At 45.3% G+C, this 12,498-nt stretch overlaps 1 protein-coding gene across 3 annotated transcripts in view; it reads left to right on the top strand.

Annotated features, from left to right (window-relative positions):
- Positions 1–12,498, top strand: part of egl (Egl_like_exo domain-containing protein) — a 216,822-nt gene that overhangs the window by 151,815 nt on the left and 52,509 nt on the right. For all 3 annotated transcript variants that reach the window (XM_077639464.1, XM_077639463.1, XM_077639462.1), the window contains one exon: positions 12,270–12,350. In XM_077639464.1, the coding sequence (XP_077495590.1) occupies positions 12,270–12,350 (81 nt within the window). The remainder of the gene's footprint in view (positions 1–12,269; positions 12,351–12,498) is intronic.

Here is a 12,498-nt window from a genome sequence, read left to right as displayed (position 1 = left end):
TTGCACAATGGACACCATTCTACCTTACTGCCCTGATGCTTCCGAATTTACAGCGCTCTTTCTCAAGCCACAACTTATGCCGAAGAATGCCGACAGCTTGCCCGGTCCTTCACTTCTCACGTCCAGCAGCAGCAGAAAAGCACCCGTGATCCCCCTGCACTTCCTCCCGCTTACCTTCCTGACTCTTTGGTCTGGCTCTGGGTACCCTCCTCAGGTCCCGGCCTTTCCTCCAAACTTGTTAGCAAGTACCAGGGACCCTACCGTATTCTTCAGCAGACATCCCCCGTCAATTACCTCACCGAACCCCTTACGCCATCCCCTGATGATCGCCGCCGAGGCCGCGAAATTGTCCACACGGCCCGCCTCAAACCATACTACGACCCCGCCGTCGTCACATCGCCCTGGGCCGCCAGGATGGTGCTTTTTCGCCCGGGGGGAATTGTAAGACTGGCCATGGGCTTTAGAATCTTCAGAGGCTGGCGCTTAACGAAGAAGACGACGAGAAGCGCCGAACCGGACCCTTGAGCGCCGGACACTCCGAAGCTCGAGCGCCGAACGCTCGGTCACTCATGCGTGCTCTGGACTGAATGCGGTCTCTGGTCTGGGCCTGGACGGTACCGCTGGTTGTTCGTGACGCTGTGCTTTTGAAGACATTTCTTATTACAGCGGAGGCGTTCTCATAGCTATCAAGAACACCTTGTCATCGTCTCACATCTCTAGTGAGGACACTCTTGAACTCACGTGGGCATCCATGAATGACAGGTCAAAAAAAGTCGTTTTTGGTATTTGCTATCGGCCACCTGATAGTGATTCATCCTTTTGTAACGTGCTGTGCCGTGCTTTGAACAACATCAAAGATAGATTTCCAAATTCTCCCATCTTATTATTCGGCGACTTTAACTTCCTAACATTAGCTGGCCCTTACTCTCAGTGCTTAATAGGTCACCTTCAAAACGCTTCCTTGATCTATCACTTGACTTCAACCTACACCAAGCCATTACATGCCCCACAAGAGGAAGTAACATTCTTGACCTACTTCTGACAACCTCCCCCGGTGACGTTAAAGGTATAACCATGTTACCGCCATTAGCGATCACAACCTATAATTCACATCCGCCTATCCATTGCCCATCGCAAAGCTGTCCCCAACGAAAAAGATTACCAATTACAAAAGGGCTAATTTTGACTCCATCAACCTCGCACTATCAGAATTTTATAACTCTTTGTGAAATCTTATCTTGCTCGCTCGGTCAATGCCAACTGGGAACTTTTTAAAACCACAATGCTAACATTGAAAAATGCACATATTTCGTCCTTCCTTGTAAAATCCGATTGTATCAACGAATGGTTCAATAGAGACCTGAAAAGGCTTCTTAATAGGGAAAAGCGTCCTTATCGTAAGGCTAACTTACATAACCTGCCTGAAACATGGGAATGATACCATCAATGCACAAAAGAATATAATGAAAAATCAGTCTCCGCCAAACTGAAGTTTTTCTTCCGACTTAACTACATTCTATCTTTCAAACAAACCCTATTAAATTCTGGCTTACTTTCTCCCCTGAGCTGTGATCCTGTAGAATCGAGCTTCTTGACGCTGACCGTGAGCCTATAGACAGCAATGAGTACGCGGCAATTCTAAATAAATACTTCTGTTCAGTGTTTTCCGCAGCAACTAGCAGTCCAAATTTTTTTGCCAGCCATCTCAGCAATACCCATGCCCCAAGTCACAGTCACACCAGCAGGAATAGCAAACTTAATCAGTTGTCTCGAAACTTCATCATCGGCTGGCTGCGATCATATAAACAATAAACTCCTGAAAAATACTAGTTCAGTCTCAAGCCTAATCCTGCATCTAATTTTTACCTCACATCTCTAGTGAGGACACTCTTGAACTCACGTGGGCATCCATGAATGACAGGTCAAAAAAAGTCGTTTTTGGTATTTGCTATCGGCCACCTGATAGTGATTCATCCTTTTGTAACGTGCTGTGCCGTGCTTTGAACAACATCAAAGATAGATTTCCAAATTCTCCCATCTTATTATTCGGCGACTTTAACTTCCTAACATTAGCTGGCCCTTACTCTCAGTGCTTAATAGGTCACCTTCAAAACGCTTCCTTGATCTATCACTTGACTTCAACCTACACCAAGCCATTACATGCCCCACAAGAGGAAGTAACATTCTTGACCTACTTCTGACAACCTCCCCCGGTGACGTTAAAGGTATAACCATGTTACCGCCATTAGCGATCACAACCTATAATTCACATCCGCCTATCCATTGCCCATCGCAAAGCTGTCCCCAACGAAAAAGATTACCAATTACAAAAGGGCTAATTTTGACTCCATCAACCTCGCACTATCAGAATTTTATAACTCTTTGTGAAATCTTATCTTGCTCGCTCGGTCAATGCCAACTGGGAACTTTTTAAAACCACAATGCTAACATTGAAAAATGCACATATTTCGTCCTTCCTTGTAAAATCCGATTGTATCAACGAATGGTTCAATAGAGACCTGAAAAGGCTTCTTAATAGGGAAAAGCGTCCTTATCGTAAGGCTAACTTACATAACCTGCCTGAAACATGGGAATGATACCATCAATGCACAAAAGAATATAATGAAAAATCAGTCTCCGCCAAACTGAAGTTTTTCTTCCGACTTAACTACATTCTATCTTTCAAACAAACCCTATTAAATTCTGGCTTACTTTCTCCCCTGAGCTGTGATCCTGTAGAATCGAGCTTCTTGACGCTGACCGTGAGCCTATAGACAGCAATGAGTACGCGGCAATTCTAAATAAATACTTCTGTTCAGTGTTTTCCGCAGCAACTAGCAGTCCAAATTTTTTTGCCAGCCATCTCAGCAATACCCATGCCCCAAGTCACAGTCACACCAGCAGGAATAGCAAACTTAATCAGTTGTCTCGAAACTTCATCATCGGCTGGCTGCGATCATATAAACAATAAACTCCTGAAAAATACTAGTTCAGTCTCAAGCCTAATCCTGCATCTAATTTTTACCCAGTCATTTAAATCCGGATAAGTCCCCGATGACTGGAAGATAGCTGAAATCATTCCAATATTCAAGAAAGAATGCACAAAACCTTCCAACTATCGTCCCATTTCGTTGACCAGAATTCCTTCAAAATTACTTGAACATGTTATTTCGTCTAATTTTATGCGCCATCTATATTCAATTAACTTCTTTTATCCCCACCAACACTGTTTTTTAAAACACTATTCCTGTGAAACCCAGTTGGTCGAATTCACTCATGACATCCTACACTTTAGAACAATTCATAATTAAATAGTTTTAGGCGCAAAAAAGGACAAGACACATCGATAGTATTGTACAACTGTGAAAAGAAATTCCTGGAGCGCGCCTTATCAAGTCGTACTTGAGCTTTAGGTGACCCATCTGCACATGTGACGACAAGCTATTTAAGTACGTTTCACGCATGCAATAAAATCAGTTGGAAGTTGGCGCTTCGTCCTGTCTCCTACCCTATGTGTCTTGTCCTTTTTTGCGCCTAAAACTATTTAATTATGAACCAAAACCAACTAGCCCAGCAGCAAGTGCTCTTAGACTTTAGAACAACCTTCAAATAGACGCCATTTTTTTATACTTTTCCAAAGCCTTCAACCGTGTTCCTTACATGCAGTTGCTCGCAAAACTCTCGTCCCTAGGCATTCCTGATAACCTAATAACCCTGATTGATCATTTCTTAAATGGGCACATGCAGTTCACGTCATGCAATGGTTACCGCTCATCCCTTACCGATGTATCATCAGGTGTCCCCCAGGGCGCTGGCTTATCACCACTGCTATTCCTCATTTATTATCATTTATTTCATTTATCATTTATTTACTCTTAAAGGCCCTTGGCTTAGGGCATTACATAAGCAGGGGAGCAGTCGTTTCATAATACAATGGTCGGTAACATCAATGAGGAATACAAAGTGCAGGGTTCAAGTTCAACATTAACATTATCAACACTAAAAAAGACACAGCGGCTCAAGAACAACTTGGAGAAAGGTAAAGAAAACACACATGCACACACTCAAAAACACGGCAAAATAACACAGTCCTTGAAATGTGCTGTTAATAACTGTCTGAATTGATTAGGTTCTATTCTAGTAACTATGAAATTGGGTAGGTCATTCCACAATGTAATGGAGGTAGGTAAATAAGATTTATTAAATGAGTTTGTGGAGCCGTGTATGCGCTGCAAACTTGTAGAGTTTGAAAGTCAGCGTGAGGTGCGAAGCGGCAAGTGCAATACAGGGTTTCTTAGCTGTGGGAAGGTGTAGTATAATTTGTGAAATAAACAAAGCTGTGAAATTTTACGCTAAAGTGCCAGGGGTTGAAGATCAAGGGATGCCTTGATAAGAGTTACACTGTGTCGTCTGTCGTACTGCGATGTGATAAAACGGGCCGTGCGATTTTGGATGGCTTAAAGCTGATCGATTAGATATTTCTGATGGGGATTCCAGATCACCAAGGCTTATTCGAGTTTGGAACAGATGAATGTTACGTAGGCGAGTTGACGGAGAGATTGAGGTGAAAAAGCGAGGGATCGTCTGATGAACCCAAGCAACTTGGAAGCATCTGTACAAAGTTTTGCAAATTGCTCAGACCAAGTTAGTTTGTTGTTCACGATGATTCCAAGATACCTGCATGAATCTGTTCCGGAGAGTGGTGTAGAATTTAATGAATACGGATAGCTGAGGTTATTCCGCTTTCTCGATATATGCATGAACTTATAACAAACTGCACAACTCCAACCAAAAAATTGAGACACACTTGAGTTGAGACACACTGCAGCACAGAACTTGACAGAAGAAAAGAACAACGCACGATATTCAAAGAACTCATCATGAACGGCTACCCAGAAGACTTTATTCAAAAACCATTCGACGTCAAAAACACAACATTCGTCACGAAATCAACGCACACAGGCCAACGCCACCACCAAAATACGTCACATTACCTTATGTCGGAGGTGTCAGCGAGACCATCGCCCGAATCCTGAAAAAATCGGGTCTCCAGGTTGCGCACAAGCCCACAAACACTGTTGCGCTTTGCCTACCTGTTCCCAAAGACCGGCCGCCGAGAGAAAGAGCCCAAGGCATTCTCTACAAAATTCCATGAGCCGACTGCAACGCAAGCTACATCGGCGAAACCAAAAATTTCAAAGAAAGAATTCGGCAACATAAAAACGACGTCCGCAAATTTGCAAGAGAACGCAATCCAGTAGCCGAACATTCCGAGGACTCCGACCATAGAATCAACTTCGAAGAAACCTGCATCCTGGGAACCGAAACAAATTACCTTAAAAGGCTCCTTCTGGAATCCTGGCATATCCAAACCACCCCGAACAATATCAACCGCACAAAAGGAAACCTGCCCCCAGTATATGCCCAGGGACTTCGCTCTTCAACTCAACAAAAAAAATTCGCGTCACCTCCTCTCTGCAGTGCGCCAGCATGACTACCAGCCTAAACCCCCTCCCCCTCCTCAGTGCCTTTCGCGTCACAGCTGTCGTTCCTTTGACCCCCCCCTCCTCCCCTCCATACTTAAAGATGCTTAGCTACTGACCCCTGATGAAGGAGCCGAGTCGGCTTTGAAACGTTGGATTAAAGTTAAAATTTTTTGGTTGGAGTTGTGCAGTTTGTTATGTCTTCAAACCCAACCAGACAGGCAAATCTGTCAAAATGTTTAGTTTTCAATGCATGAACTTGTATTTGGAAATGTTAAGTTGCATAAGCCATGACGTGTACCAGGTTTCTATGAGGTTTTAGTTGCATTGAAGCAGAGTCTAATCATCGGGAGTAGATATTCGGCGGTAAAGGACACAATCGTTTGCGAAAGGGCTGATACAAGATGATATAGCATTAGGAAGATTGTTAATAAATATCAGAAAAAGGAAGAGCAAGGTTACGGGCTAGTTGGTTATGCATTGTACTTAGAAACAGCGCGAAGAAACGCGGACACCACGAAGAAATGACACACACGAGTGCTGGTGTGTGCCGTTTCTTCGTGGTGTCTGCGTTTCTTCGCGCTGTTTCTAAGTACGGAAAAAGGAGTGGTCCTAGTATCGATCCCTGAGGGACACCAGAGATGACTGTAGTATTTTCTGATCTGTGGTTCCCTATTACTGTATGTTGTGAGTGGCCGCAGAGAAAGCAGTCAATCCATGATAAGATTAAAGGTTTAATGTGGAGGCAGGAGAGTTTTGTCATTAAACGCCGATGTGAAACGCGATCGAAGGCTTTCAAGAAGTCTAGGTAAATGACGTCAGTTTGAAAAGAAGAATCTAAGTTTGTGGGGAGCTGCCCTGCAGCCCCCTGTGTTTGCTTTCCCGTGAGGCACCGTGCAGCAGCAGTCTCACCTCGAGGAGGAACGCATTTCCTTGTCAGTTACATTAACTGGCAAGAGAGGGTGCCAGTGTCACTGCGCGAAAGACTGCTGAAGCCCACGCGTGGGAGAGGCGGCAGGGCGCTTCGGGTGGGATCGTCGGCGCGAGCGGACGTGTTGCTCGCGGCTCCGCTCGCCCGACTGTTGCCCGCGGCGGGGCGAGGAAGCAACGGGAAGACCTGCTGTCGTATATCGTCCCGTCCGGCCTTCGGAGTATGTATCTCTTGCCCTAGCGCAGGCGAGCATTCGCTCGGAACCTTGCTGCTGAGTCGGGCGACCTTGATTCATTAGCGTAGCGTGTTGCTACCTGGCGTTATTGTTGCTGTAGCAATAAATGCCTGTTTGTGTCAGCCAATGTGTCGTTCCTTTGTTCCCTCAGAGCAAGGCCCACTGTGGTTGGCTTGCGCGATAACGGGGTGGGGTTCGGGCGGCTTTGAACCGTGTCAGTTGCGAGTAAGCAGGGAGAAACTATCTCCCCATGCCAACCCCACAAGTTTAAGGGAAGGTCTGTGGTGAATTCGAAAAGCTGGGACTCGCACGAATGGCCTGATCTAAAACTGTGCTGTTTTTCATAGAAGAAAGCGTTATTGTCGAGGTCTGATACGATCTGCAAGTATAAAATGTGCTCCAGTAGCTTGCATGGAATGGATGTTAATAAAGTTGGGTGGTAATTAGAACGATCGGATTGATTGCCTGCCTTAAATATTGGGATTACTTTACTAGTTTTCCAATCATTTGGTATTTCACTATTTAAAACAGATTGCTGAAAAATAATTTGCAAAATACGGCTAGAAATGCTCACAGTTCCCTTCAATATTTTGGCAGTTATGTTTTCTGGCCCAGGGGCGCTTGACAATTTAAGGTTGTCAATGAGTTTAGTGATACCCTCATGGGTTATAAAAACTGATGGCATTTCGGAAAAACTGGTGGCAGGTATTGGGGGAATACGGAGTGAAGGTTCATGCGTAAACACGAAGGAAAAATATGAATTCATGACATCTGCGCGCTCATTATCAGGGACATGTAAGCCGCCATGGTTAAGCAATGAAATGTTTTGAGTACGGCTTTTGCTCGGAGTGACCAGGTTCCAAAATTTTTTCAGGTTAACGCGCATGATGTTTTCAAGATCTTCGTGAAAAAATTTCTTTTTAGAATGTCGTAGTAGGCTAATGTATTCATGTAGGCACTTGCTGTACATTTCCCTTTTTTCAACTGAATTTGTGTGCTTGGCCGCACGATAGAGGCGCTTCTTTTTGTTTGCTGTCGCAAGGTGTTGCTACACCAGGGCTTGTCACAATCGCCAAGTATGCAGACAAGGGGGACGTAGGTTTCAACAAGGGATAAGATTTTATTCTTGTAGAGCAGCCAGTATTGTTCTACTGATCTAGTGGGTGCAGCCTGCTGGAAAAGGTGGAAAAAAGTTTCTAACTCACGGTTAATAGTGCGAAAGTAGTCGCGAATGTATTTTAAGGAGTTTTGCTTGGTGAGGACGGGAACGGAAAAGTTGGACACAAGCACCTCGTGATCGCTAAGACCGGTGATGCTTGTTAATGGCTTAGTTAACTCAGGTTTGAAAGCGAGAACAAGATCGAGAATGTTGTCACCACGAGTAGGCACTTTAACTTTCTGGGGAAGGTAAACGTGAGGACCAAGTCAATGAAATTGTTGGATGGACCGGAAGGTGCTGACAGGGTTTCCCAGTCAATATCGGGAAAGTTGGTCTCCACAAAGTAGGAAGTTCGCATGGATAAAGCGAGAGTGTAGATCAAGTAGGATGGAGTGAAGGTCGGTAAGAAAGGAGGAGTTGCAATTCGGAGGCTGTACAGCTATGAAGGGCCAGTGTAGCGCGAAGTATCTCGTGAGAGAAACTAACATGGACGGGGATGTATGCAATTCTTATTTCAAGAGAACATGGACTCCACCACCCCTTGTTCCCGCTCTGTCGCGCCTGTGAGAAATTACATCAACGATCTTCCAGTAAAACACAAACTCCAAGTTAAGACTGTTTGCGGACGACTGCGTAATATACAGCCCCATTCGTGATCCCACCAATAGTCAGTCACCTGCTACAAAAAGACATTGACACAACAGCCATATGGTGCGACACATGGATTATGCCTTTAAACCTGGATAAATACATGGAAGTGTGCAGGTATTCATCATTCATACAATATTAACTCAGTCCCAATTGTCCCAACAACGTCGTATAAGTATCTTGGATTACATCTGACATCTTCACTATCTTGGGTAAACCATGTCCAAAGAATATGTTCCGGTGCCTCCCGTGTCTCAGGTTATCTGCGACGTAACGTCATGTCAGCATCTCCCGAAGTAAAGAAACTTGCTTACCTAACATTTGTTCGTCCCAAACTTGAATTTGCATCATCCATCTGCCATCCCTCTCAAGCCTACCTCACCGCCGAGCTTGAGGCCATCCAAAACCGCGCGACCGTTTTAGACCTCTGAATACACAAAAGAAATTAGCATCACTGCACTGAAACGTTCCATCTCCCTCTCCACACTTGAGTCGCGCCGCATCATTTCACGCCTTTGCCTACTACACAGCTTTTTGTACCATCTGACGTCAAAGCACCCCCTGCTGAAACCACCGATGCAAATTTCCAGTCGCCTCAGCCACAGCCACCCCATAGCCAGCATCAAGAGCCGTACTTTAGCAATGAGCACTTCTTTTTTTCCTGACGCAATAACCCATTGGAATGCCCTGCCCAACGACATAGTTTCATGCAACGATCGCAAATCATTTCGCGCAAAACTCACCAGTCATATTCAGAGCACGTGAACCTTTTGTTGCCCTGTACTTTTTCCTGTATTTTTTTCTGTTTTTCCGTATTCTTATTTTGCTTACCGTATCTGTAACCACTTTATCCTTCTTATCTTATTTTTTTTTAGCGTTTACAGTTGCAGTGTTGCGTTCATTGTGCCTATGTTTTCATCATGAGTGCATTTACATAAAACCATTTGTAGGCTCCTCTCTCGGGCCTTTAGAGATGGAATAAATGAAATGAAACTTGTTTTTTATATTTTGAAGGGAGCTCCTGCCAGACGGCCAGACGGGTTAGGGAAAGGGGGGGTGGGGGAGCGCGTGCTCAGCGAATTTGGCAGAGCGCCAAGACGTTGTGTGCTCTAAGCTAAAGCTTAAAGATTCGCATTATACACTCGTCACCTTCCTGTTTTTAACCTCCCGTAAAAAACGCCTGCCTGACCTTCAGGGCCATTCGGTGTATCTCACCGCAGACGGCCAGACGGGTTAGGGAAAGGGGGGTGGGGGAGCGCGTGCTCAGCGAATTTGGCAGAGCGCCAAGACGTTGTGTGCTCTAAGCTAAAGCTTAAAGATTCGCATTATACACTCGTCACCTTCCTGTTTTTAACCTCCCGTAAAAAACGCCTGCCTGACCTTCAGGGCCATTCGGTGTATCTCACCGCTATTGGCCGGCGCCCCCGGCTAGCTATCGCAAAATTGCATCAAAGTGAAGGATGCTAAACACTGGCGGCACAAACGCGTTTGACTGCGTGTGTTTGTTGATGACGGAAGGACAGACGGAGATATATGAAATCTTGACCCTTCCAAAAAAATCTGTTGCAAAGTTTTTTTCCCGTGTAATGAACCCTCCCCCTAAAATGTTGTCAACTTTTCTGGAAAAAAAGTGGGTTCATTACGCGAGTAAGTAGGTATGTCTGTCCACACATAGCTTCGCCATTCACTTGGTGGTGGCAGGAATAGGAAGGCGGCTTTGTTCTCACCTCTCACCCAAACACTGGCCTCTTCTCTGAATCGATTGCACCCTGTTGTACGCAACAAGCTGTTGCATAATTTTGTTTCATAAGTTTTAATGTGCTAGTGTTAGGAGCCCCATTGTGAAGAAAACCCAGTGTCTATCTTATGCGGGTGTATAGTGTTGTGACACTGTTTAAAATGAATAAAAATCTCCCTTGCCTAAGTGGGATTCCAACCCTTAGTGGTGTGATCAGATCATCTTCTCTCCTTAGGGCACTCTGGCATCGCCACAGCCTCTCATCGCCATGCTTAATAAACTGCCAGGCTGTCGCACTGTGCTCACACTGCAAGTGCTAGTTTGCGCTGTGTGGTACAGCAGTTTAACTGCAAAAGAAAGCATGCAGAAGGATCCCATAATGTGTGTGGTCCTACAATTTTGTGGGTGCTCCCATTGCTTCCTCTTTACTTGCAACTGTCTCAAGCATTGCTGCTATGTACAGACGTGGGTGCTTCCCTAACTGAAGGGAGGCCAGCTGTTGTTCACAGTGGCTCTTTCTGGCTAGGTGGACGTTTGTCCGGCAGCAGTGCACACATTCGAATATTCAGTCAAACAGTTAAACATTTCCGTTTGTTTGGTATTCTGAAACGCTTAGCCTTGTGTGGTTTTGGTCCAGCATCCGCAGCCTCCTCCAGGATCACACTGCCCCAACTCCACGCACACACACACAGCAGCAGTGTTTGTGCCCGCATTACCAGCCTCTGGAATCGACACAATGGCAGGACGCAGCTTTCTTGACTTTCTTGGGGAAAATCTGAGCTCACTGCAGTGTGAAATTCGCTAATCAAGCATGACGGCATGAACACCAAAGGGACCTAGCACAAGACACGTATACCTCATCTCATAAGTTGTTCTCAGCACTGTCTTCTGTGCGCAGTAGCTGGACAATGGTGCTCTTTCCTTGGAGTCACGGGTTGAGGGTGCGGAGGAGCACGTTTCCCAGTGCACAATCGCCACAGCCTTCACAGCACTGCCAACAGCTAGAGATGGCTGCCTGGTGCAGAGTGGCATGCGGTGCATACTCCTAGAAGGTGTCCACGGAGTCGGCACTGAAAAAAAGCAACAGCTGCGCAATGACGTCTCAATTAAAAAACCGGCAGTCAGAAATTCCACAAAGGGGTCTTGCATCCCGCAAATACTACATCGGCACCACATGTAGGTCAACTCCTACAATTTCCGATGGCCATTTTTGAAGAATGTCAACAGATCTTAGGCATAGTAGCAGCGCAAAAAACGCACATAAAAGAAGAATGAGACACCGACCGAGAGACACGCACAGACGCTGCAGTCACAACTGATTTCATTCCAAGCCATCAAAGTGGAGTATATAGGCTGCGTCGCGCATGCACGTTAAGAGTCAAAAGAAGAGGATGTTTGATGGCATGCCTTCTTTCTTTTCTCTCCTAACGTGCATGCGCGACGCAGCCTATATATTCCACTTTGATGGCTATGAATGAAATCAATTGTGAGTGCAGCGTCTGTGCGTCTCTCGGTCGTGTCTCATTCTTCTTTTATGTGTGTTTTTTGCACTGCTACTATGCCTAAGATAAGTAACCAACTCGCCCAAGAGCTCATTTTACTGAATGTCAACAGAGCTTCACCTTAGTGAGTTTGACGAGACTTCTGTGCACTCTGCCATCATTCATGGAATGGCCTTGCGTGTTACAAAAATACATGGTTTTGAAAATGCTTATTGTGCAATTTGACCGTTCTTTTGTGTGCTAGAAGTACTGTTCGAAATATTTGCTTCAAAATTATTCCAAGCAAATTAGTATTTGGCTCAAACTAAGAAGCTACTGATATTCGCACACCCCTGTAAAAGAAGCATTTATCGTGGAGGATATTGGATTTTAAAAAACCTTCTGGTTGAGACCTGTGACATCCTTACTGAAAGGGATGGGTTGATTTTGAAGTGAGTGCTGATGTAGCGTAGATTTAATGAAAAAAAAACTGTGCATGCCACGCCTGTATTTGGTTGTGCTAACTCTTAACAGCTCCGTTTTTGCTGAGAATTTGTTATTTGAGCTTATTCTTAGTGGTATGGGTGTGTGCAGGTGATGCATGACTGCCGGAATGACAGCGCAGCCCTCTTCTTCCAGTTTGGCATCAAGCTGCAGAATGTCTTCGACACCCAGGTATGGGCTCAAAGAGTCAGGCACTCCTTCACGTGCCACCTTCGGCCTTTGGGCGCTTTCAAACACAAAGGCTTGAATTGTGGGTGGTTGGCAGAGGGAGGCATGACGCGGCAGGATGCCAGCTACACATGAAAAGTTCTCACTGCTA

The sequence above is a fragment of the Amblyomma americanum genome, chromosome 10 (genome assembly GCF_052857255.1).
Source record: "Amblyomma americanum isolate KBUSLIRL-KWMA chromosome 10, ASM5285725v1, whole genome shotgun sequence".
Classification (NCBI taxonomy): domain Eukaryota; kingdom Metazoa; phylum Arthropoda; class Arachnida; order Ixodida; family Ixodidae; genus Amblyomma; species Amblyomma americanum.
This window is presented reverse-complemented; position numbering and strand designations above follow the sequence as displayed.